The sequence below is a fragment of the Pristis pectinata genome, chromosome 7, assembly GCF_009764475.1.
Source record: "Pristis pectinata isolate sPriPec2 chromosome 7, sPriPec2.1.pri, whole genome shotgun sequence".
Classification (NCBI taxonomy): Eukaryota; Metazoa; Chordata; class Chondrichthyes; order Rhinopristiformes; family Pristidae; genus Pristis; species Pristis pectinata.
The window spans coordinates 90,531,748-90,559,538 of NC_067411.1; the positions used below are offsets into that span (position 1 = coordinate 90,531,748).

Sequence of the window (27,791 nt, forward strand, 5' to 3'; positions counted from 1 at the left end):
AATACTGAATACAATCTGCAAGGCAACACCTTACAAACTCTATCTTCCATGGAAATCAGAAGGGAATAAGTCAGTATACAAATAGATGCAGTGCCTACATAGTGGTACAAATTAGCATCTGAATTATAGATTTTGAAAGCTCTAACAGGCATCAAATTTCATACAGGCTGTTCTATGCATGGTCAACAATGTATTTGGAGCAATTATTAAACATTCAATGTAGTTTTAAAGCATTTCCATTTCTCTGAATGAACACATAATCCCTTCAGATTTTAATATCGAATAAAATTAGAACTAGGCATCACAAGTTTAACCAAGGACCTGACCCACCTCTGTGTTCAGCTTCCCTGCTGTCCACCCAAGGTCTGGGCTGCAGAGTTGACGGCAAGGTATTGCCAGATGGCCTTGGTGTAGACTCTATCCTGTGGAATTTGTGAACTCTGTCTCTTACTAAAGGAGAGTCAGATCTTTCATCTAGTTCCAAGAACCCACTTGGACCAGAGGCCAGGTCCTTCTTTTGCACCACATTAACAATCTCAGCAACTAGGTCTGATTCTGCCTTGTGTGTAGGGTTGTACTTATGCACATGAACAATATCTTCTCTTTCCCCTAAGAGCTTGGAAATGAGTGCATAAAAGTTTCCTGTTAGAGAATGTAAGAAAACAGAGAAACAGAGATAGAGGTAGTGAGAAAAGCTGTTAAGGAGATTTGAAGAGGTTAAAGCTTCGAAAGGCAATACAACAGCAAAAGAACAAAAAGATAGTTGCAATTATTTTTATAGAGGTACAATGTTATTCTTGAAAATATTTGGTTATAAAATACATCAATTATAAACTTCAGTTAGCAAAATTCAACAAGTAATCTTTATCTCTATCTGAAAAAGGATTAGAAATGAACAGATGGACCATTTTGATCAGTTTACTTGAAGTAGTGAACGTGTAATAACATCAATATAAATGACTGTAATGCCACTCCACCAAGGGAAGAACAATCACTCTATAACACAAACATAAATTATTTCTTTAACATCTGGTTAAACAGGAAGGCAGAATATTTTTTTCCTTTTGTTTTCTTCTTCTGAGGAACTCACTGCCATTGTGAGTTCTTAATTTATGTAATAGTTCCAAAACTAAGTTTGGCTTGTTTTAATACTCTTCCAGCAACACAATTGAGTTGAACCAACCACAGCAAAATTCTTTGCACACAGCTATCACACAGACAGATTAATTACATAGCCATATGTGTTACCTCATTAGCCTTTTGATATACAACATAAATGCTCAAACTATTGCAAATGGATATCAGAATAATTTAAAATAAATTCTGCGTGCCACTCTAATAAACTAATGAATTGAATATTACATACTAAATATTTACTAAAATGGGGATTGACACCAGAATACCAACGTAATGGCACCGGAACTGAGTATTCTTGAAACCAAACACGTCAGTCTTCCCTGCCTCTCCTGCCTGATGTCTACTTCTCCTGAATATACTCAAATGCATATCAACAGGAGAAACACTACAGATACAAGTTTGTCTATCAGGCATTTAAACAATTTGGAAAACAGAAGTCTCCCAGATAAAATTGAAACAAACCTCTACCTCTACCACCCCCCCCCCCACCACCATCCCCCATCCCATCCCCCCCCACCCCAATCCCCCCCCCCCCCCACCGTCATCTTGTTTCTGGTCAGAGATCGTCAGGGCATGCTGCCTGAGGCCTGCTCACCTGTCAGCCAATCCATTCAGCCAGTTATCAGGAAAGCCTGCCTTTGGGAGAAACTGACAACGTAAATCTCTTTGCATAAAGATAAGAGAGGCTGACAAACTTTGTTAAAGGGCAATGGGGGCAAACCAGGAAATTATAGGCCAGTGAGCCTTACATCAGTGATGGGGAGATTACTGAAAATTCTTAGGGATAGGATTTACCCACATCTGGAAAAGCATGGATTTATTAGGGATAGTCAGCATGGCTTTACGCAGGGGTGATTATGTCTTACAAACCTGACTGAGTTTTTCTGAGGAGGTGACGAAAATGATGATGAGGGTAGGGCAGTGGTGTTCCATAGGGATCAGTGCTGGGACCTCTGTTGTTTGTGATATACATAAATGATTTGGACGAAAATGTAAATATCTATTAATAAGTTTGCAGATGACATGAAAATTGTCAGAGCTGTGGAAGGTTATTAAAGGGTACGGCAGAATATAGATCAGTTGGAAATATGAGCAGAAAAATGGCAGATGGAGTTTAATCTGGCAAAATTGTACTTTGGGAGGTCAAATGTAAGGGAAATGTAGACAGTAAATGGTAGGACCTTAAGGAACACTGATGTACAGAGGGATTTTGGGGTGCAAGTCTGTTGCTCCCTGAAGGTGGCAACACAAGCAGATAGGGTAGTAAAGAAGGCATTTGGCATACATTCCTTCATCAGCTGGGGCACTGAGCATAAAAGTTGACATGTTACAGCTGTATATAACTTTGGTTAAACCACATTTGGATTACCGTGTGCAATTCTGGGTGCCGCATTACAGGAAGGATGTGGAGGCTTTGAAGAGGGTGCCAAAGAGGTTCACCAGGATGTTGCCTGGATTAGAGAGGTTGGACAACCTTGGATTGTTTTCTCTGGAGCACTGGAGGCTGAGGGGCAACCTGATAGAAATGTATTAAATTATGAGAGGCATAGATAGGGTAGATGGTCAGAGTCTTTTTCCCAGGATGGAAGTGTCAAATGCTAAAGGGTATAGAACTTATAGCGAGAAGGGGAAAGTTTAAAGGAGATTTGCAAAGCAAGTTGTTTTGTTTTTTTTTTACAGAGATTGGTAGGCACCTGGAAAGCAGTGCTACGACCGGTGGTGAAAACGATAGCAATGTTTAAGAGGCATTTAGATGTGCACTTAAACAGGCAGGGAATGGAGGGATATAGAGATGTGCAGGCAGATGGGATTAGTTTAAATTGGCATCATTGTCAGCACAGACATCGTTCCTGTGCTGTACAGTTCTACTCTCTAACTGGTTAATGATTTGAGCAGTTAAATGATGATTTGGTTGACTGAAGATTATAGGATTCTGAAAGAAATTGATAGAGTAGGTATATCTGAGGTTTCTAGGTTTTTGTCAGACAGGAAACACAAAGATAGAAAACTAAACCAGATGGCTGAAGAGAGATCATTGCTCATTTCACAGAACAATGGAACACACTGCAAGGGCTGAATACCTACTCATGTTCACATGCTCCTATAACAGACTCTTCCACTGAGCGGTAATCAATGCGCTTCTCCACAGCACTAATCTAATGCTGCTCTGAACTGATTGTAAAGAATTCACATACATCTAATTATTTTCATTACTTGCAAAAGATGTTTTACACCAAAGAACCATAGAACAATACAGCACAGAAAACAGGCCATTCGACCCTTCTAGTCTGTGCCGAAACGTTATTCCACTAGTCCCACTTCCCTGCACCCAGTCCATAAACCCTCCAGACCTCTCCCATCCATATATCTATCCAATTTATTCTTAAAGCTTAAGAGTGAGCCAGCATTTACTACATCATATGGCAGCTCGTTCCACACTCCCACCACTCTCTGAGGTATATACCTCAGAGAGTACATACCTCAGGTATATACCTCAAATAAAATACTACAACGTACCATTTTATGTATGTCTAATAATTAAGCCAAGAAACCTTAAAATATCATACTTAATAAAAACACATCTCTGACCCTCAACTCAGATGTTAAAGAAATCCTTTTGTGATATACGAGCCATGTTCTATTCACACTTATGGAGCTCATCCATCACAAGTGGTGCTGAGAACTGTAAGAACACTCTGAAGCTTTCTGAATTAGTCAATTATCTGTTTCCCAATAATGGCAAATGTGGATACATTTATCAAACTGCCACAGCTCCAGTTGTAGAGCTCCGATTTCCTTAAAATCATACCTTCTTTTAGAACTATACCAATAGACAATGATTAATTGCAGTTATGTTGCACGTTGAACAAGGTAAAATACCAAGGTAAGATACTTCATGGGAGCAAATCCAAAGAGATATAGTGACTAGTAACTAAAGCTTGGCTGGAAATGAGTTTTAAGGTGCATCATAAAGTGAGAAAAAGAGAATGAGAGAGTTAAGGAGAAAATTTCAGCCCTTAGGGCTTAAGCAGCAGAATCATTGGCACCAGTCAGAGAGGAACCAAAACTGGGGATATGCAAGAGGCCAAGAATGGAGGAACACTACCACGGCAGAGGCTTCCCACAGCAGAATTGTAAATAGTTGACTCTAGAAGTTGTAAGGATGTGGATGAATGTGTTGGCTGCAGGTGAAGCAAGGGCAAATGCAATAAATAATAAGCTGGTTGGATGTACCTACTTCTCCAAAATATTATCACATTCCAAATACAGGAAGCCATTTGAACAAACTATAATGACTTAATTGTTTGCATTGATTACACTCGGGAATATAAATGACTTTCCATACAATTAGTAACTGCTTTTTGACAATAGTTGCTACTTCATTAATGCCTTGCCTTCTCACCAAATATTTCTCTGAAAACCAGAGGATTAGCACAGGAAAGGAAAAGATAATTCCAAATCCTCTATTACACTTAGCCTCTGATCATCCATTCCTCCTCTCTCTATTCCAAAATACTTCTCTCATATTCAAATACTAAATGTGAAATACTGCTGGATAGATATGATACAACTGTTCATTATTCAGTCATTACTTTAACCATGCAAATTCTATGCTACACAGGGAAGCATATACAGATAGCATTGTTAAACATTTGCTTCAATGCAAAATTTAGACGTGTGTACTGCCTGAAACATCAAGTCACATTTTTATAACATCTTTGCCCTAAATAACTCCAGCTCTTGTATCATTACTCTCAAAATAAAATGCTTGTACAATGACACATTCAAACAACATTGATCTGATCAATAAGAAACAATCAAATAGCTAATTTATTTCAATAAGGAAGAGACTTCATTGACAGTGGTGCCCAGAGTGTTGCTGACATGCAGTTCTGCTCACTTAGCTGTTTTAAGATCACACTAAACCTGGAAGCCTATTGGCCGGATGTGTCAGTCACAGCTCTCCAGAAGATCCCCACATTAAAACTTACTCTCCTGCCTTGCCCTTGTAAGTTTCTTTTCCCCCCCAAATACTTATCCACTTTCAATTCTGGTTCTGTCATTTCTCTAAAATCTACTGTAATAGAAACATTTCTCCAGAAGTGATAACACAGCAGTAAAAATTAATTTACTAAGATTTTTTTCATTTATTTAAATAACTATTCCCAAGCCTAAGCCTTCAGAATTTTTCCTCATAGTAGCAGAGAAAATAAGTTTAAAAAATAAAATTGCATTTTTAATAACAGACATAAATATTTTACCACCCTTCCGCTTACAGATTGACTGCATTTGGAGGTTTCTCAATAAAATTGGTCCCACGTGGGACATTACCCAGAGTACTACATTTCAAGATTTTAGCTCTAAGAACTCAGAAGAAATAAAATACTCAGAGGTGTAAATTCCACACAATGCACTCTTACAGGATTATCTTAAACAGAAACAATGCTTTTTCATGTATCAAAGTGGTTCACAGGAGCACTGTCAAACAAAGATTTGTTACCTGCCAACCTTTGTGATTTGGGAGGAAAGTGGAACACCAAAAGACCTGTACAGTCACAGGGAGAACATGCAAATTCCACACAGACAGCTCCTGAGGTCAGGATTGAGCTTGGGCCACTGGCATCATGCGCTGGCAGCAGCTCTGCCAGCTGCACCACAGTTCTGCCTCAAATATATGGCAGATTCACATGGATCCATGTTATACTGCACTTACCATATACTTGACCACTCACCCAACTTATCTACATTGCTGTGAAGACTCTTCACATCCTCCTCACAACCTCACCCAGTTTCATGTTGTTGGGAAACTTAGAACAATTACATTCAATTCCCTCATCCAAATCATATTTCTGCACAGAGGTGATTATGTCAATGTGTTGATATATCTGCATATATGATCATTTTAAATACAAAATATTTGGCCAACTACAGAAAAACAGCAACTTATCAACACCTATGTGGATCAAAATTGCAATGTTACTATGTTCTTCCATAAAATAGTACTTGCATTGATCCAAGTTTCTGAGACACCTACTGAAATATATGCTTTGATTATAAGGGCAATATTTGCCTGTAAAATAAACAGAATCTTTGCATACATAATAATTCCAGAGTGTCACTGGGGAGTGTCATTGAGCCAGCATCTATATTTGCCACAAAATCTTGTCTCCACTAACAACTCCCATTGAGTTCAGAATTATGCAAGCACCTCTGTTTAAAAGTATATATAATTCCTGTCCTCTTAAGAGTTAATTTAAACTTGCAAGATGCATCTTCATTTTCACAGGGTAACTAAGTCCCCTAGTTAAGAGAATAGGTCCCCTTAAAGATCAGTGTGCTTGTCTATGTGTGGAGCAACAGGAGATGGGCGAGGTCTAAAATGAATTGTTCTCATCTGTATTTACCATGGAAAAGGTCATGGAAGTGAGGGAAATCAGGAAAGAGAACAGTGATGCCCTAAAACACAGCAATATAATAAAAGAGGTGCTGTTGGCGGTCTTAGAACATAAAACAGGTTATCACAGGAACAAGCCCTTCAACCCACAATGTCTGTCCCGACCATGAAGCCAATTTAAACTAATCCCACCTGACCACACATGGTTTTGAGATGCATAAAGGTGGATAAGTCCCTGGGACCTGACTGAGTGTATCCTAGGATGTTGTGGGAAGCTAGGGAAGAAATTACTGGAGAAATGGAGGGCTACGTGGGAGGGAAGGGTTAGTTAGATCTTAGAGCGGGATAAAATGTTGGCACAACATCGTGGGCCGAAGGATAGTATGATAGACTGTTCGGAGGGTGAGATCACATGGGATTCAGGGCGAGCTAGCCAAATGGATATAATATTGTCTTGGCAGGAGGAGTCACAGGGTGGTAGTGGACAGTTGTTTTTCCAGATGAAAGACCCGTGACCAATGGTGTATCGCATGCATCTGCGCTGGGTCCCCTGTTGTTTGTCAGATATGTATATTAACAATTTGGATGAGAGTGTAGGTGGCGTGATTACTAAGTTTGTGGATAACACCAAAATTGGTGGTGTGGTGGACAGTGAAGAAGGTTGTCTCAGGTCACAACAGGATCTAGATCAACTGGGAAAGTGGGCAAAGGAATTTAACTCAGATGTGTGAAGTGACACATTTTGGGAAGGTAAACCAGGGCAGGTATACACAGCGATCAACAAGACTCTGGGGAATGTTGCAGAATAGAGACAGAGGGGTGCAAGTACATAGCTTCCCAAAAATGGTGACACAGGTAGACAAGGTAGTGAAGGCAGCGTATGGTACGCTTGCCTACATCGAACAGTGCATTGAGTACAAGAGTTGGGGTGTCATGTAACAGCTGTACAAGGTGTTGGTGAGACTGCACCTGTAATATTGTGTGCACCTGGTTGCCATACAATGGGAAGGATGTGATTCAGCTCGAGACTGTGCAGGAAAGATCCACAAGGATGTTGCTGGGACTGGACGGCTTGAGGTACAAGGAGAGACTGGATGGGCTGGGAATGTTTTCTCTGGAGTGAAGGAGGGGTGACTTTATAGAGGTTTATAAAATCATGAGGGGCGTAGATAAGGTAGATAGTCACACTCTTTTCGCCCAGAGTAGAGGAGTCTACTAGAGGGCAGAGGTTTAAGGTGAGTAGAAAGAATTAAAGGGAACCAGAGGGGCCAGGTTTTTCCACAGAGGGTAGTGAGTATATAGAACGAGCTGCCAGAGAAAGTGGTAGAGGCGGGTACAATTACAACATTTAAAAGACAGGTGGACAGATTCATGGACAGGAAAAGTTTGAGTGATATGGGCTGAAGGGCCTGTTTCTGTGCTGTATAACTCTATGACTTAATAGGTGCCACTGAATGAAATGGTTTTACTGACATGATGGCAACAAAACTCTAGGATAGTGCAAGGTTAGTTTTAGGCTCGCCACTTGGTATATTGCTCTTCTTTCTCTGCATTTCGTTGAAAAATTCGATTATTATTCTCTCTCAAATCAGCAAAACACCTAATGTACATTTGTACATTATCAACATACAACAATAATAGCTGTACTGTTAGGTGCATACAACTTGTAATATTCCATTATTAATGGCAAGGAATTGCTTGGTGATTATTTAAATTTATAGGCCATAAACATTATTTTAAGGTCACATTATTTGTTTTATTTGCACAGCACTGCATCACTTGATTGATGCCTCATGGATTATTTATTGAGTAAAAACAGCAGCAGTGCTATTGCACAGTTCTTCTGAGGAATGAAGCACGAGAGCAGCAGGTGAATATGCATCATTTAATACTGCAGTGAGTAGAACAGACACGGAAAAATAAGAAAATTTTACATGCTAAAATCACAGTTGTTCTTCATAACAGGCTAGATTTTGCTGTGGATGTATAACAGAGAGGTTAACCTGGAAATTAAGAGAGCAAATTCTGATGACCAAACATTTGGTTGAAAGGAGAAAATCCATCCGGTGCTGGTCAAAAGCAACCAATACCAATACCTTGGCTTACTGATCAAATACTGCACTGACATGATAGGTTTGAATTAAACCTGACAAAAAAAAAACAGGGTTTGTGTATTTCCAGTTTAAGTTCACTTTTGAAAGCAATTATTGTTGCAGGTAAGTTCTTTGGTACTGTAAATTAACTTTTAGAAATGTGAAGTTTAGAATTCATTACTGTTAGATGACTGTGAAGCTGTTAACTATGGCAAATTCTCTGCAGAAACAAGTTACCCGAATCTCAGTAGTCAAGCTGCAATATGCTGATGATTCTTATGTATGTGAATGCTCAGAGGCTGAAATCCAAGCCATCGACTCATTCACTAAAGCACACGAGAGGATGTATTTTATATTTGACATCCACAAAAGTCCTTAACCAAGCCGCCCTTTTTTATTATTTCAAAATAAACTCTATTCATTAAAAGGATATAGGAAATACAAAAAACAGTGTATGGCTTTCTCTACATTCATAGTGTGAGAGCACATTCTGTGTACAGAGCACCATTGACACCCATATGGCTCCCTTCAGGCGTTACCAAACCTCTACCGTTTGAGAGGTTTCTACACAGGCCTTAGCCATTCTATGTCTGGAGGCAGAAGGACCTTAGACTGCAATCCTTCCCAACAAAGCCTCGGTATTGGCTGCATCAAGCTTCAGCATTCCTACAGCTTGGAATGTACCGGTCGGCAGCATTCCCTTAAGGACATCTCATTGTACTGGAAGACCAACAAATTTCGTGCAGACCAAAGTGCACCTTTCACCAAGTTGATGATCTTCCAACAGGACTTGATGTTTGTCTCAGTATGCATCCCTGGAAAAAGCCCACAGATCAGAGGGTCCTCTGTTACACAGCTGCTTGGGATAACCTCAACAAGCACCCTTGCATCCTTTTCCAGATGTTCTTTACAAACATACAGCCCACAAAGAGGTGGGCAATCGTCTCGTCCTCATCACAGCTTTCCCAAGGGCAGCATGCATTGGGAGTGAGACTCCAACCACAAAGAAAAGATCTGACAGGGTGGGCCCCTCTCACTGCCAGCCAAGTGAGGGCTTGGTACTTGTTGGTGAGTTCTGTCGATGAGGCATTCTGCCAAGTGGTGTTGACGGTCTGCCCAGAAAATCATCCCACAGGATCCATCGTGTCCTCCCTCAGTGCCTGCAGGTCATTCCGTGCTGACCACTGCCTGATGGACTTGTGCTCAAAGATGTTTTTCTGAAAGAACTTTTATCACAAAGTATTGGTTTATTATTGTCATTTGTACCAAGGTACAGTGAAAAACTTGTCTTGCATATCGTTCGTACAGATCACTTCATTACACAGTGCACTGAGGTAGTACAGAGTGCATTGAGGTAGTACAGGGTAAAAATAATAACAGAATACAAAGTGTCACAGCTATAGGGAAGTGCAGTGCAGGTGGACAATAAGGTGCAAGGTCAAACAAGGTAGATTGAGAGGTCAAGAGTCCATCTTATCGTACAAGGGAACCGTTCAATAGTCTTATCACAGTGGGATACAAGCTGTCCTTGAGCCTGGTGGTATGTGCCCTCAGGCTCCTGTGTCTTGACAACCTTGAGACAGGATACCCTGAGGCCCTCTTCATCATCGCAGGGGACTTCAATCAGGCCAACCTCAAGAGTGTGTTACCAAAATACTATCAGCACATCTCGTGCTCCACCAGGGGCTCCAAAACCCTTGACCACTGCGATACAACCATCAAAGATGCCTTCCGAGCCACCCCTCGTCCTCATTTTGGGAAATCAGGCCCCCAGGCTGTGCTCCTTCTCCCTGCATACAAACAGAAACTGAAACGGGAGGATCCGGTATGGAGAGTCATGCAGTGCTGGTCTGAGGAAGCAGATGAGCTCCTACGTGACTGCTTTGAGACAGTGGACTGGTCCATGTTCAAAGACTCAGCTGCCAGCCTTGATGAGTATGCCACCACCATCACAGACTTTATCAGCAAGTGTATGGAGGACTGTGTACCAAAGATGACAATACGGGTGTTCCCAAACAGGAAACCATGGATGAACCAGGAGATGCACTCCCTACTGAAGGAGAGGACTGCTGCACACAAACCTGGTGATCCTGATCTGTACAAGAAATCGAGGTATGACCTTTGGAAAGCTATCAGGGATGCCAAGAGGCAATACCAACTCAAAATAGAGTCCCTGACCAGCCGCTAGTGATGGCAGAGCTTACATGCCATAACAGGCTACAAGATGAAGTCGGGCTGCATAGTTAACAACAGCGAATCCCTTCCTGATGAACTTAACGCATTCTATGCGTGTTTTGAACAAAAGGGAAGTGGATTGTCACCATCCACCCTGACAGCCACCAACGCAGCTGAACCTGTGATCACAGTGGAGGATGTAAGATCAGTCTTACGGAGAGTGAACACGAGGAAAGCACCTGGCCCAGATGATGTCCTGGGCTGCGTGCTCAGATCTTGTGCTGATCAGCTGGCAGAAGTATTTGCGGACATATTCAACCTCTCCCTGCTTCAATCTCAGGTTCCCACCTGTTTTAAGAAGACCACTATCATCCCGGTACCAAAGAAAAGCAAGGTAACACGCCTCAATGACTACCGACCAGTGGCTCTGACATCCACCATCATGAAGTGCTTTGAGAGGTTAGTCATGGCACGCATCAACTCCAGCCTCCCAGACAACCTGGACCCACTGCAATTCGCCTATCGCCGAAACATGTCTACAGCGGATGCCATCTCCCTGGCCCTACACTCAGCTCTGGAGCATCTAGACAGTAAAGACACCTACGTTGGACTATTGTTTATAGACTACAGCTCTGCCTTCAATACAATAATCCCAAGCAAACTTGTCACCAAACTCCGAGACCCAGGACTCAGCACCTCCCTCTGTAACTGGATCCTTGACTTTCTAACCAACAGACCACAATCAGTGAGGATACACAGCAATACCTCCGGCACGATTATTCTCAACAATGGTGCCCCACAAGGCTGTATCCTCAGCCCTCTATTCTACTCCCTATACACTCATGACTGTGTGGCCAGATTCTGCTCTAACTCCATCTACAAGTTTGCAGATGATATCACCGTTGTAGGCTGTATCTCAAACAGCGATGAGTTGGAGTACAGGAAGGAGATAGAGAGCTTAGTGGAATGGTGTCATGACAACAATCTTTCCCTGAATGTCAACAACACAAAAGAGCTGGTCATTGACTTCAGGAAAGGGGGCGGTGTACATGCACCTGTCTACATCAATGGTGCTGAGGTTGAGAGGGTTGAGAGCTTCAAGTTCCTGGGTGTGAACATCACCAACAGCCTGTCCTGGTCAAATCACGTAGATGCCACGGCCAAGAAAGCTCACCGGCGCCTCTACTTCCTCAGGAGGCTAAAGAGATTTGGTTTGTCCCCTTTCACTCTCACCAACTTTTACCGATGCACCATAGAGAGCATCCTATCTGGATGTATCACGGCTTGGTACGGCAACTGCTCCGCCCAGGACCGCAAGAAACTGCAGAGAGTCGTGGACACAGCCCAGCGCATCTCGGACACCAGCCTCCCCTCCTTGGACTCTGTCTTTACCTCTCGCTGTCTTGGTGCAGCAGCCAGCATCATCAAAGACCCCACCCACCTGGGACATTCTCTCTTCTCTCCTCTTCCATTGGGTAGAAGATACAGGAGCCTGAGGGCACGTACCACCAGACTTAAGGACAGCTTCTACCCCACTGTGATAAGACTATTGAACAGTTCCCTTACACAATGAGATGGACTATGACCTCATGATCTATCCTGTTGTGACCTTGCACCTTATTGCACTGCACTTTCTCTGTAGCTGTGACACTTTACTCTGTACTGTTATTGTTTTTACCTGTACTACCTCAATGCGCTCTGTACTAACTCAATGTAACTGCACTGTGTAATGAATTGACCTGTATGATCGGTTTGTAAGACAAGCTTTTCACTGTACCTCGGTACAAGTGACAATAATAAACCAATACTTCTGCCTGATGGGAGAGGAGAGAAAAGAGAATGACTCGGGTGGGCAGGGTCTTTGATTATGTTGGCTGCTTCACCAAGGCAGCGAGAGGTATAGACAGAGTCCATGGAGGGGAGGCTGGTTTCCTTGATGCGCTGGGCTGTGTCCACAACTCTCTACAGTTTCTTGTGGTCCTGGGCAGAGCAGTTGCCATACCAAGCCATGATGCATCCAGATAGGATGCTTTCTAAGGTGCATCGATAAAAATTGGTGAGTATTGCATGGTAATGTTCAACTGACTGGGACACTGCACGGCAACGAAGCCGGGCCCATGCTGTGCAAACACCAGGGACAGGTTGAATTGCAGCACGTAGTGACACTTGGTGCCTGCATACCTCAGCTCTATGCAAAGCTTGGTGCAGCCGCACACAAAGATGGCCACCAGTATAAGAGTGATGTTGGGTACACCTTTCCCCTTTTTGTCTGGGGACTTGTACATCGCAACCTCTTGGAAAGGCCACAGCCAGCATAACCTCCCAGAACTTCCTGTCCTCTATCACAGTGGGCTTAGACGACAGCGAGCAGGAGAGTGTGGACCAGCCAATGACCCTGGAGGAGCTGACAAGCTCCAGCCATGCCCTTGAGCAGAATAAAACTCACGGAAGCCATGGCTTACCAGCTGAGTTGTACTTGGATCTGTGGGACTGGATGGGCCTAGGCCTTCTGAAAGTACACAATGTTATGCTCTGGCTTGCAGCATGTTAGAGTCCATATGGAACGGCATCATCACCCTAATCTACAAGCAGAAAGGGGAGAAGGCAGACATCAGGAATTGGAGACTCATATCACTGTTGAATGCGGATTACAAGATCCTGTCCAGGGTCATTGCCAATTGGACCTAGTCTGTTGTAGGACAGGTGATCTACCCAAACCAAATCTGTACTGTACCTACAAGCCTTACATTACTCAGGGATACCATAGCCTACATACAGGACAGAAGGGTGGACACTTGCCTGGTCAGCTTTGACCAGAAGGCCTTCAACAGGATATCGCACGTTACATGATGGACGTGGTCCCCAAAATGGACTTTGAGGCAGCCACACACAAAGATGGCCACCAGGACAAGATCGGATCTAACTGTTCTACACAAACATCAGTGGTGCTGTCCAAATCAATGGGTGGAAAACAGATAGCTTCCCCATCACCTCTGGAGTAAGGCAGAGTTGTCCACTCTCCTGTCTTGTATATGTGCTGCATAGAACCCTTTGCCGAACCTATCAAGGAAAGCGCGGGCATTACAGGGGTGATGATGTCAGGCAGTGCGGTCACTCAGATCAAAGCCTCCCCATATGTGGATGTCATCACTGTCTTCTGCTCGGATCCAAGGTCAGTCTGCAGATTGATCAGCATCTGTGACCAGTTTGAGTTGGCATCTGGAGCCAGAGTCAATGGCAGGAAGAGCAAGGCCATGTTCTTCAGCAACTGGCCTGACCAATCCACCGTCCCCTTCACTGTCAAGTCTGACTACCTGAAGGTGCTGGGGAATCTACTTCAGAGGGGCGAGGTGTATAACAAAAATTGGATGGAGCAAATAGGCAAGGCCACAGGAAAATTGGAACTGTGGGAGCAGCGCTCCCTCTTGATGATGGGCAAGAACATAGTCATCAGGTGTGAGGAGCTCTTGGTGTTGCTGTATTCGGCGCAGGTGTGGCCCATATCCCGCTCCTCCTCTGCGGCAGTCACCCAAGCCATTTTCCATTTCATTTGGGGATCCAAGATGGAACTTGTTCAACAGGTGACAATGGAAGGAAAAGCGTACGCAATATCGTCCTCAACCAAGCAGCACTTGCTGCAGCAGACTGCCCTTTGACAATCAAAGTTCACTGCGAGATCTTGGGAATCGTGGGCCACTTCTCAGATCTCAGGAGCCACCTTTCAGTGAAGGCAAACATTGATGATGAAATTCAACGTGGCCTTCAATGTACCAGCATAGCCCTCAATTGAGGGAAAAGGAATTGTAAGATCAATAACCCAGACCTGGCTCAAAACTCATGATTTATCAGGCAGCAATGCCCCCTGCCTTCATTTAAGCTTATGAGACCTAAATTACTTACAACAGGCATCTCAAGCTACTAGAAGAATACCACCAATGTGGCTTCTGCAAAATACTTCAAATTCACTGAAAGGATAAGCAAACCGGCATCAGTGACCTCTCCAAAGCCAACATTCTCTGTAGCAACCCCATAGTTACACTTATTTGGCAATGTTGGGCAGGTGCCCTCATTCACATCCCTGACATCTGAAACAGGCACTCTTATCCAAGCTCTTGCATGGGAAGAGATTACTAGCTATCAGATAGAAAAAATGTACTCGAAGCCTCCTTTAAGAATTGCAACAGATCCCCCCACCCAGACTCCCGAGAACCCCCGGTCAACAACATGATGGAGCAGAAACATTCAGGATGGTATTGAGAACCTTGAATCGATGCACCAGGTGCATACAAAAGCCACACATACTGTAGGTAGGTAGTGACGGTGTGTAGAAGGAGTGCACCACCTCACAAATCACCCAAGTAGCCATCTCCTCACCCAGTGGCGGAAGAGTCTGGCTTCATTAGCCACCTCAGAACCACAGTATTAGAGTGGAAGTATGTCATTTTTGGTTCTGAAAGACTGCCCAAGGAGAACACTTGGACCATTTAAAGAAATATTTGTTTTGACTTATTTTCCATTTTTGATGGTTCTCAATCAACCCCACTATTTAGCTTTCTGTACCTGATTTGACATTCAATTTAGGATCTAACCATTACCTCCTGGTTCCGACATCAACAATTCTTTAATGTGATTAAAGGAGGAATTACACAGTAGCTCTATGCACATAGGTCTGGATGCTATTTAGAAGATGGCATGCTGTTATAGCTCTACTTTCTGTCACTTCCAATGCAAAATCCCCAAGTATGTGATGAATGCAGGCATAAACTGGTATTGTTCACTCACCACTGAGAAAAATCAAATGCAATCATTTTTAACATACCACACATTGCCATGCTCCATTGTGAATCCATAAACAAAAAACGCCGACAATTGATATGCTGATTTCCAAACTAATGGATTAAAAAAAACCCTTCCAATATTTAGCACAAAAGTACATGGTTGTACATACCCTGATCAAGAACCACTTCTTCCTCTCTTTTAGGTTGCTGGAGTACCTCATTATCATTTGGCTGTTGTTCATCTAATGGTTGCAGTAATGAGAAACGTATTTCAAAATGATTGCATGTTGTTTTCATTTATGCTCAAATAAACAAACCAATCCCAAACAAATCATGGATATGTCTGCATTACTACTATAAATATGTTTTGCAAATATATAAAAAGCATTGGAAAAAAAAAAGCAATTAACAGAGTGGGCTAAAAGCAAACTCAAGAATATCATACTGCAGTGCATTCTAACCATTCAGATAAGCCGTGGAAATGTTTTAAATAAATGAAGGGAAATTGTTAATTTCTGAAACTTTGTATTATATTTTTGACATTTGGCAGGAGTGGGACATAGCAGGAGGTATTTTCACTATTTGGATCTGTTTCTATTACACCTGACTACTCACCAGCTGTAAACCGAGTATGATCAAAACTTTGCCTTCTTCATGAATCGTGAAAAAAAATCACAGCACAAAAAAACAAACCATATATGTGGCTATATTCATACAACTCTGGAGAAATGCATCCTTGATATTATGTAGAAAGGACATTTGGCAGCTATAAGTGCAACCCACATATCCTAATCTTGAAAAGGCAGCTAAGTGCATAGAGTTTTCAGTTTGAGCTCTGGCTCCAACTAATAATTGCAAGGAAAGAATAAGGAAATAAGCAAAGCCTCAATGGGGAAATCCAAAATGTTACATCCATAAAATTTCTGAAGTGGGAGTGGAGAGGAGAAAATATGAATTAATGAATTTTTCATGTAGAGCATTGATTTCAAAAATTTTAATGGTCATTACATATTGATTGCTGCAAATACCACAATGCACTTGGCTGCACCATCTAGCCTAGAATATGAAGGGAAAGCTATGTTGCCATTCTGGATATTCCCTATAGTGGAAAATTTTCCCACATATATCCAAATAGTCTCATTCATTAAAGGGTCCAATACAGAGAGACAACTAAAGAGATATGTTTTGGAGACACCTTTTCGCTCCAATCTTCCCCACCTCAAACCAGCATTGTTCTCTTTGTCCCCATTAATTCAGCTTACCAATCTGTTCAATCCTAACAACTTGCAAATATAACTGTCAGAAATAACCAAGGCACTGAAGCTCATCTACAGATTTACAACAGTGTCTCCTGCCATAGCATTTTCCAAAAGGAATGAAATCAAGTTCATTCAAGCTTGTCAGAAATATCCTTGATTGTTTAAGGGGTACAAAATTCATAAATCGCATATATTAGAATCATTCACTCTTGAAATGATGTTTTTCTTATGTAAATAATTCATTCACTGTGATCTGTAAAATATTACAAGAGAATTGTTCATGAATAATGTGACTGTTTCTATATCATTAACTATCTGTGACACGGTTCAGATCTAAATAAGAGTAACATTTAATAAAATCCAATTACCTTTATGATGTCCTTGCATAGCCATACTTGGGCTAACTGGAATTGGAATATTTGCTTCCGGAGGAATATGCTTAAACAATTCAGGACTACCCTCTTGTATACAGTATGTGTATGGCTTGGCATGCTTAGCATCCATGTAATACATGATATACAAATTACACATCTCATCTTTGGAAGTTTTTCTGTAAATAAAAGCAAAATAATTGCATGGTTAATACACTCAAACAAGTTTAGCCAAATATCGGAGTTTGGCTGATGATTTTTTAAAGTCAGGAGAATTGCTTTTGATGTCCCAATGGAGAATTCAGCAAAATCAATTCTTTGTCTCATTCAAGCCATTAAAAGGAAAGAGAGATCAAAGGCTAGATGATCTCAGAACTACTGCAAGGGAAGTCAGGAGAGTCACTGCTGGGTAACAGATCTAAGAGTTGATTTAAAATCAAACTGACCTCGTCTCATGGTATGCAGCTCTAGAACACAGAGGGTCAGATACACTTAATTTTAAAGTTTTGAATGTTTCTGAATGTCAGAGATGTTCAAGTTTATTGGCAATTTTGACAGCCAGTTAAGCACGAGGCTGTCAGAAGATTTCTGTGGGTAGGGATTATTACAGAATGTTCTGAAACAATTTGCCTTTCCAGCTACATGACAGTCAACTTTCTTCAGCTACTTGCTATTTGATGACATGCTCAAGGTAATTTTGTGAACCTAGTAAGGAAGCAAAATGTGCTTACTGTGGCAAGATATTCTGGGACACATTTTCAGTTTAATCTGACCAAAAGAAAATTAGTTTTGCACTGAAAATGGCAATTTGCTCAAAGCAAGATGTTCCCATAAAGGAAATCTACTAATGGAATCCATGGGAAGGCTGAAAAAAAACCTCTGATGATCCGCTATCCCACCATTCAGAAATTCCGATGGTTCAGCATCTAACTCACCAAGCAAGTCCCCTGAAATTCACTGGGACCCTGGTTTCCACATTCCCTTTAAACTCACCAGGGCCCCGTTTCTTGTATGTACTTTCACTTATGAGGTTCACTGAAAAAGTTACTGTAATACTGTGTAAAAGTGAACTCATGTTGATGAATGAGTTAGCAAGTTTGCAGATGATACCAAGATTGGTGGAGTTGTGAATAGTGTAGAAGACTGACGACGGATACAGCGTGATATAGATCAGTTGCAGATGTGGGCAGAGAAATGGCAGATGGAGTTTAACCCAGATAAATGTGAGGTGTTGCACTTTGGTAGGACTAATGTCAAGAGGCAGTACACTCTTAAGGACAAGACCCTTAACAGCGCTGAAGAGCAGAGAGACCTTGGGGTGCAAGTCCATGGCTCATTGAAAGTGGCTACACAGGTAGACAGGGTGGTTAAGGCGGCTTATGGAATGCTTGCATTTATTAATTGAGATATTGAGTATAGGAGTCAAGAAATTATGATGCATCTCTATAAGAACTCTGGTTAGGCCACATTTAGAGTATTGCGTGCAATTCTGGTCACCTCACTATAGGAAGGATGTCGCGAGGCTTTAGAGAGGGTGCGGAGGAGTTTTACCAGGATGCTGCCTGGATTAGAGGGCATGTGCTGTCAGGAGAGGCTGGACAAACTTGGGCTCTTTTCTCTGGAGCGGTGGAAGCTGAGGGGTGATCTGTTAGAAGTGTATAAAATTATGAGGGGCATAGATAGGGTGGGACAAGCAATAGCTTTTTCCCATTATTGAGCCATCCAATACCAGAGGCCATGCATTTAAGGTGAGGGGAGGTAGCTTCAGAACAGATGTGAGGGATAAGTTTTTTTTTACTGAGAGAGTGGTGGATGCCTGGAATGCGTTGTCTGATAGGGTGGTGGAGAAAAATTCTTTGGGAGCTTTTAAGAGGGGCTTAGATGGGCACATGAATGAGATGAAAATAGAGGGATATGGGCATTCTGTAGGGAGGAGATATTAGCTATGTCGGCACAACATTGTGCTGTACTATTCTATAAAAGTGCATTGGAATAATAATAGGAATAATAATAGAAATAAAATTCAATAATCTGGAAAATCTGCTAGTCACTACTAAAGTCCTGAGGGTGCCAGGTTATCAGAGGTTTACTGTGTATCCTATTACCAGTGTGGGTGTAATGGTTGAGAGGAAAATACGTTGATCATTTAGAAAAACAGAAGAAGCACTAACAAAACTTCAGTTGCCTCCTTTACTCACTGCACAAAAATAAACCAAGTTAAATACTTTTATCTACTTATATTTCATGGTATAACCGAAACAACCATGAGCCTGTTTCTTTTAAGGTGAAGAGGACATCTGTAACAGACCAGCAAGTTTTTCCAACAAAATAACACAGAAGTTAATGACACTTAAGCCTAGTTTGGTACAACATCTTCAGACAAGGAGATTCAACAATTAAGCCAACTCCAACCAGAGTGGTAAAGTAAATTGTTTCATGTGGCAGCTTATTTTTGACCAGCATGGACAAGATGGGCCAAATGGCCTCCTTCACGTTGCAAGTTTTCTATGATTCTATGGTTAATTGATATTGACAATTTCAAAAATTCCATATTTTCATTTTTCATTTCTGAAATTTTCTGCATCTTTTTTCTGCTTAATCCAATCATAATGTTGCTTTCCGTACATGACTTAACATCGAGTTCACCCACTCTATTTTGCTATTACACTGTTCTTCCTGTTTATCTCCGATGTCTTCAATCTGACTAATTGAGAAAAACAGATACTTCTTTTGCTTACAAGTTCCAGTAGCCTTCTTCCATCACTGTAATGTAACCTAGTTACACTTTCTGCACCTTGAGATAAAAAAAGTTAGAAATCTAAACTCACAAGTGCAAATCTACTTAGTAGCAGATGCTAATGGATACCTAGTTACTGCAAAATCTGGGCTGTTACATTTTCTTTTCCACAGAAGATTACTGGGGAAATGAGAACCAAATAAAGGTAAAATGAGTATGTTTCCTTCCATTTTGACCCTAATAAGACACATAACAGAAGTGCACGGTATCTTTTAATGTGAAATGAAACAGGTCACAGAGGTGTAATGGGGTTGTGAATGTTTTGTAATGCAAATTGCTTAACTACTACACTCTCATAGATACTGATTGATCCACTGAGTGTTTAGTTTATTCCTAATTTCCAGCCTCAATATCCGTTTGCTTTGTGGTTGTCTGGAAATTTGTAATGATACATATATTTTCTCAAATGTCATTGCCTGGTATTTATTGGAGCTCCCTGTTACCTGTGTAGCTTGCTTAAGTAGGCATTACACAACTTAGTTCAACACAACTCTAGTATTTGGCCTAAATTCAGATTCCAATAATTTGGACAGAGGATGTTGAACAACTCAGAAGACTAAGTTGCTTTCATTTGAGTTGTCTTACATTTTCTCTTGTCTGCTCAAAGCAGGGAGCATGTCATCATTGTTGCCATAGTGAATAAGTGAATGCAGTATGATACCAGAATGAAAGTCACCATTGACGTATTTTTCCAAGAAATAAACAGTCCACCTCCGCAGCTTTAACAGGAACCTAGTGTTGCCATTGCTAATTATTCCTGGCATACAACGAAGAGTCATAAATTAAATAAATATCATTCGCTAAAGGTAGGAGCCCTTCAGTGAACAACAGTGCATGAATAATGTGAAAGAAAAAAAATGTGCTGAGCCCATCTGTTAAATGATGTTACTGAACTCTTCGAATGCAAACAGTAATTAAATTCAATGTCTAACTGATCTGCCACCAAGAACCCTGTGACATTCTTTAGTTTAACCATGTGTCAATCAACTTCACAATCTTTTTCATCAAAAATATATTTTAAAATAATTTTTTTTAAATCACCCATTTATTTTAGTTTACATATGAGACAGAAATTACAATTTTTAAGTGATGTACCAATTATTTTTTAATTGGATCATATTTGGAGGCACATTTTATATAAAAGAATCACTAATCACCATATGAGATATATATATATACACACACACACACACATATATATACACACACACATATACACACACACACATATATACACACACACACACATACACATATACACACACACACACACACACACACACACACACACACACACATATATATAAAAAAGGGGGAATCACTGGCTAATTCCTGGCGGTTTCTGTGTTGGGGGCCTACTACAGATGCCAAATCTCCACAGTTGCCTGCAACGTAGGCATAATTTCCTGAAGTTAGAGTAAACAAGTGCCATGACTTCAGAGCAACACATCTGTACAGCCTGCTCCTCATTCTTTACAGAGGAGACGGCAGGGACTGTGACCTCCATTGTTCTTATGTTCCGTATATTGCCTGGAGGAACATCCTTACATTAATCTAATCTCCCCTCCTTTATAAAGATGAAAAATTGTGAACCTTTCAACCATACTGCAAAGTGAACACTTAACTTGCATTTCAGGATGCAAACAATTCCTCAATGATGTAGCATGGGAATGTTCAGTCTATCAAAACTATGCCAGCTTTCATGGTAATTCTGTTGCTCCATTCATTTCCCTGTAACCTGTTCCCTGTACCTACTCACCCTGATTTTCTTACCACCATCTACACTTGGGATACTCTGCAGTAGAAAATTAACCTACCAACCAGCATGTCTTTGGGATGCGCTAACAAATAAGTACAATGAGAGGGATTTTATTTGAAACATACAAGATCCTTAAGGGTCTTGACAGAATATGTGTGGAGAGGATGCTTGCCCTTGTGGGAGAATCTAGAACTAGGGATTATTGTTTAAAAAAAATAGAGGGTCATCTATTTAAAACAGAGATTAAACGATTTTTTTCTTCCTTCTGACAGAGTCTTTGAAACTCTCTTCCTCAAAGGGTAGTAGAATCAAAGTCATTGAATTTTTTTTGTTAAGGCTAATGTAGATAAATTCTTGATAAGAAGGACTGAGAAGGTTACCATGGGAAAACAAGATTATGGAGTTGAGATTACAGTAAAATCAGCCAAGATCCTATTAAGAGGCAGTGCTCCTTATTCATATGTATGGTCCTAGGAGAGAGAAAAAGGGCTCACTCAGTGTTACCTCTACCTTCCTCCATTTAACAAAGTAGTACAGGTGAAGTTGTAATTTTGTGAAAAGGAGGTCTGTAATTAGAATTCAGCTGTGCCCAAAAAGAGTAGCACACTGTTTGGCATTGATTAGAAAACAAAATGGGTGTCTGCAGTGCAAGGAATTTACCACAGGTGCTGAAAATGCTGTTGGGTCTTTCTGATGTCCAGCTGAATGGAGCTGCTACTCTCTCTGGATGCATCTGGTGGAAAACTTTTCCCCACAGTTAAATGTCTCTGAATAAATCCACTATCTTTTTTTCAGTTACTCATCTTGCTCCTGTCATATCACAGATCCTTTTTTTTCCACCCTGCTCCTCCCTCCCAAAAAAAACTGGTTCTCTACTTGCTTTTAAAAATCTTAATCAGCCTATTATGTGATTCAATTTGAGACGTACCCTATCCGTGTGACAGTTGTCCTTCCTTTGCCCGTGAAAACACATCTGGCTGTAATGGTGTCACCGTACTTAATATCCATTGGGTTTTCCACATGATAAAAAGCCTGAGAAGAATACAAACAGGAAATTCCAGAACAATTTCATCAAGAAAGTTTTAATGGCCATGATTTTAAAAGGACGATAAAGAAATACCTTTGAAAGACAATTGCAATCAAGTTAATGATAGCAGTATTACTAATATGTCCAGCAACAACCCTAAGAGTTCCATAAAACTGTTAATCTGGTGCAGAAAATTGCCAATTAAACTTGTTGCAAAAAAGTTAGCATACTGGTAGTCAAGAGGAAAACCACATTTCTGATGATTTATGCTTTCTAACAGCAATCACCCTCCCTAGTCTAGAAGGTGACAGTAACAACTGTGGAGTACCATTCCTTCTGACTGAAAATTGTCAGAGATGTCCAAAATAAACTTTATATTTAATCCTTTATTTTCTTTTCCTATTTTCTCTCTTAATCCAGTCTTTTGTTCCCACACACAATCTGAATTTAATTCATCACCATTCTGTTGTTCCTCTCGCTTCCCAACCCTTAAATCTCCTCAATTAAAGAGAAAGAAAACATGTTTTATTGTTCGGTTCCAAATGCTCAATTTGTGTCTTTATCAACTTATTTTCAGTCATTAAAAAGGACAACAAAATTAAGTTAAAAATGAAAGAAAGTGCCTACCTCCTGGGGCACACTGCAAGAGGTCTCATTCAACCAAAGTTTCTGCCAATATTCAGAGATTGTATGAATATAATAAGTAGGTCATTCAGCCCCTCATGACCTTGGTGAATGGCAGAGCAAGCATGGGAAATGTTTTAGCTCAGTGTCACTTTCCTGTACTAACCCCATCTCTCTCGATTCCCTTAATATCTAAAAAGCTTTTGATCTCTTTCTTTAAAATCTTGAATTGTGATCGAGCCTCCTCAGATCTCTTGGTTAGAGAATTCCAAAATTCCATGACCTCCTTCTCATCTGCGCACTGAAAGACTGACCCCTTATTTTGAGACTATGTCCAAATTCGAAAGTAAGCCTACCTGAGGTAACTGTGGATTCTGTCGACCAATTAATGTCCATTTTCCATCTCTTACTCTGTATCCACTAACCACCTGACCTAAAATTATAGAAATCAATATCGTGCATTATAGCAGTAATTTATTAAAACATGAACTGAAATACAATAACTTTAAAAACTGTACTTCAAAAGATATTACTGGAAATCAAAGTTTAGGGAATTACAAATTGTACATCCTGTTGATGTGCAATCAGCGGAGACAAAATAAAAATGATCACATCAATATATTATTTTCCTACTAATTTTTTATTGAAATCAATTTCAAATCCTAAAAGTAGATTAGATACTTATTCTTTTCATATATCTAGTGGTGACTGAAATAAGATTAAACAAGTATCTGGCTGTGAGGGACATAGACCATGCAACTAATTATTTTGAACAGTAGTGGCTTCATTAACAATTTTGAAAGTGCTGCAGAATTGATAGTAAATATATAAACCTGTAAGATCGCTAATGTCAAATTAATTATGTACAATGCTGAAATGTTTAAATTGCTGCTTAAACAGAGGAAAATTAAAGATCATTCCTCTTTATCTTTTAATATTGACTATTAATGGTCCCTTTCTATCTAATTCCCTTTACGGGTGGTCCCCAGGTTACGCAAGGGTTTCATTCCTAAGAACTATTCATAACCCGATTTTTCCCACAAGTCAGAAGGAACAATTTCATTGAGGGCTGATTAACATGAACATTTATTTATTGTTAGAATATAGAAATGCCATATATAAACTCCAGATCGATTTGCTGGGGACAGGATTAGGTTAGAACATGATTAAAATTCACAAATTTGTGCTTCAAATGCACTTGGAACCAATTCCAAGACAGAAATGATTACAAAGAGCTGGGAGGAAAGAAAATGCCAGTTAAATCATTAAGCAAGCTCTAAAAAAAAATCAAAATATGAACAAATTTTCTATGCAAACATGATTCATACACCATTAGCATTAGGAATGAGTCACCTTTGAAGTATAATAGCAAGTTGGATTGTGGATTTTGTTCTCTAACCCCGCAATCGTTTTAAATGTGTAAAATAATGCAAAGTCTATGGTAAGAATAGGCTTGATGAGTTATCTTCTCATTCCATATTCTAGTGACAAAAATTACCAAGGAGGACTATATCTTTTTCTTTCTTTTCTTTTTCAAACTTTTTATTAGTTTTCCAATTAATACAGATTAATATATAACATCAATGATTGTACATATACTACAGAGATCAGGAGAACAATCATGGCATAGATAATCATAAAGAACAATAAAATATAAAAAAAATCTGTAGATCCCACGATCTCTTAGTAAGTAAATATAATATAAAAGAAAGGAAAGAAAAAGATTTCTTATATATAAAAGAAAGAGAAAAAAAATCCCCAAATCAATAAGAAAAATCATAAACAATATGTCAAACCAAACTAAACAGAAAAATTTCAAAAAGAACAAAAAAAAGAAAAAGACTGGACTGAAAATTCTCAGTAGAAACAGAGCAATATTATGTCGTCAACTCCATTCCTCTAAATCGGAGAATATATCATTTAATCAATAATTGATAATACCAATATTTCAGATTTCAGAACTCCCACATTTTTGAAGCTTTTGCAGTTATTTTAAGAAATCAAATAAGAAAGGTTACACACTTCTTACCTAATTGATGAGTATGTGTTCTAAAGGCAAATGGGTATATGGTGGCCTGTTTGTACAAACAGGCAATATCTGCATTTACAACTGCAAAAAAAAATTAAAAGCAATACATTACTTACATTTTACAGTACAGAAATGGGCCATTCAGCTCAACTATCACTTAAGGCATCATACTCTTTTTGCACTTCTTCAGTTAACTCTATAAGCTTTCATTCCTTTCTCTGTTCATTAACTTCACATCTATTATATTATTTAAACACTGCACACAGAAATGCAGTAGTAAAATGTACAAGGGGGGCTAAATAGAGAAAATTGAAGAGGAACAAAAACGTTTAACTTCTACTTTCTTTACCAATGCAAATCACTTTCCAATTCAAAGGACATACATGCAATACAGCACACAATATTAAGCAAAAATATTATAATAGACCAGAAAATGCTCGAAATACTCAGGAGTTAAGGCAACATCTGTGGAGTGAGAACCCAATTAATATTTTGGTGACTTTTCATCAGAATGCTTGATTATAAACTATTAAATCAGAGTTTTCTTTATGTTTTCTGGCTTAAAATGTTTGCTCAGCTTTTCATTCTCCACAGATGTTGTCTGACCTGTTGAGTTTCCAGAATTTTGATTTTATTTCAGATTTCCAGTATCTGCATTTTTACGCTTTAGTTATTGTATTTTGACCTCCAAGTCACTTATTAGCACAGCAGATCTAAGCACACCATTCAGCATGCAATTGAGACTCATCATGGGTCATTTTTAAATATTTTGCACTTAATGCCATAATTCATTTAACAACACTTTATGACAGGTTATAGACCTGTAATTATTTTTAGAAAGGAAATTAAAATCTAACCTCTGAGAACATCAATTCTTTTCAGGAAAAATTGGGATCAGGCTCTTGTTATTGTGACAATTACTTTTGTTTTTTCATAAAAAAAATCTGGGTCTTCACAAAACAACATTCACTTTAAAATACGAAAGCATATTAAATTCTGAGTAGCAGCTATTGCCGTTCCAATACGAGTCAGAGCAATAAATTTCCTAGGATTTTTAAATATGCTAATTTGTCATACACATTAAATTATCAAACAGCCTACTAATTCATACCAGAGGTTTGATTCTATTATGACACTATAATTCAAGTATGGATAGGTCTTAAAAATTATAAATTTTAAAGGAATTATTTTTGTATACCTTTCATTAGGGCTACAATGACTATAAAAAAAAACATGAAGTTTTGAAACTTTCAGTCCTAGGAGCTGTTGATGTGGGATCAATGGAAAGTTCCACCATTACCTGACTGGAAGGATTGAGAGGCTGCTTGGATGATCTTCCTTTCATTTCTTCATGCATTTTAAGATGTAGAAAACCATTTAGGCCATCGAGTCTATGCTTGCTTTCAGAACATTCTCAGCCCTCCTGAACTTATTTAGCACATTGAACTGTACAGCATAGGAACAGGCCTTCAGCCCATGACATCTGTGCCAACCATGATGTTAAATGGAGCTAATCCCATCTGCCTGCACATAATCCATATACTCCATTCCCTTCATGCTCACGTGGCTGTCTAAATGTCTCTGATGCAGGCTTCTACCTGAAACATTGACAATTCCTTTCCTCCCACAGATGCTGCTTAGCCAGCTGAGTTCCTCCAGCAGGTTGTTTGTTACTCCACAATACTCCAAATGCAGCCTAACCAAAGTTTTTTGCAGCTGCAACACGACTTCCTGACTCTTATATTCAATGCCCCAATCGATGAAGGCAAGCATGCTATTTGCCTTCTTTACCACACTATCCACCTGTGTTGCCACTTTCAGGGAGCTATGGACTTGCACACCAAGATCCCTCTGTACATCAATGCTCTTAAAGTCCTGCCATTTACAGTGTACGTTCCCCTCACATTTGACCTCCCAAAGTGCAAGACGTCACACTGTCAGGAATAAAACCCATCTGCTACTTCTCCGCCCATATCTGTAACTGATCTATAACCTGCTGTATCCTTTGACAACTTTCTTCACTCTCCACAACTCCACCAATTTTTGTTGTCTGCAAACTTACTGATCAGTCCATCAACATTTTCATCCAAGTCATTAATATATATTTCAAACAAAAAAGGTCCCAGCACTGATCCCTGTGGAATAGCACTGGTCACAGACCTCCAGTCAGAATAACACTCCTCTACCACCACCCTGTCTATGGCCAATCTACCAAGTCACCATGGACCCCATGCATCTTAATCTTCTGGATCAGCCGATCACCAGGGACCTTGTCAAATGCTAAAATCCAAGTAAACAACATCCACTGCCCTACCCTCATCAATCAATTTCGTCACCTCCTCAAAGA

General features: G+C 40.1%; 1 protein-coding gene across 4 annotated transcripts in view; it reads right to left on the minus strand.

Moving 5' to 3' along the window:
• The window catches only part of pam (peptidylglycine alpha-amidating monooxygenase), a 146,994-nt gene that overhangs the window by 28,663 nt on the left and 90,540 nt on the right, over positions 1–27,791 (minus strand). For 3 of the 4 annotated variants that reach the window (XM_052020019.1, XM_052020021.1, XM_052020020.1), the window contains exons 10-15: positions 25,445–25,525; positions 23,772–23,848; positions 22,693–22,796; positions 17,206–17,387; positions 15,749–15,820; positions 331–642 (exon numbers count right to left, since the gene is read on the minus strand). In XM_052020019.1, coding sequence (XP_051875979.1) covers positions 331–642; positions 15,749–15,820; positions 17,206–17,387; positions 22,693–22,796; positions 23,772–23,848; positions 25,445–25,525 — 828 coding nt within the window. The remainder of the gene's footprint in view (positions 1–330; positions 643–15,748; positions 15,821–17,205; positions 17,388–22,692; positions 22,797–23,771; positions 23,849–25,444; positions 25,526–27,791) is intronic. The other variant, XM_052020022.1, reaches the window with a different exon arrangement.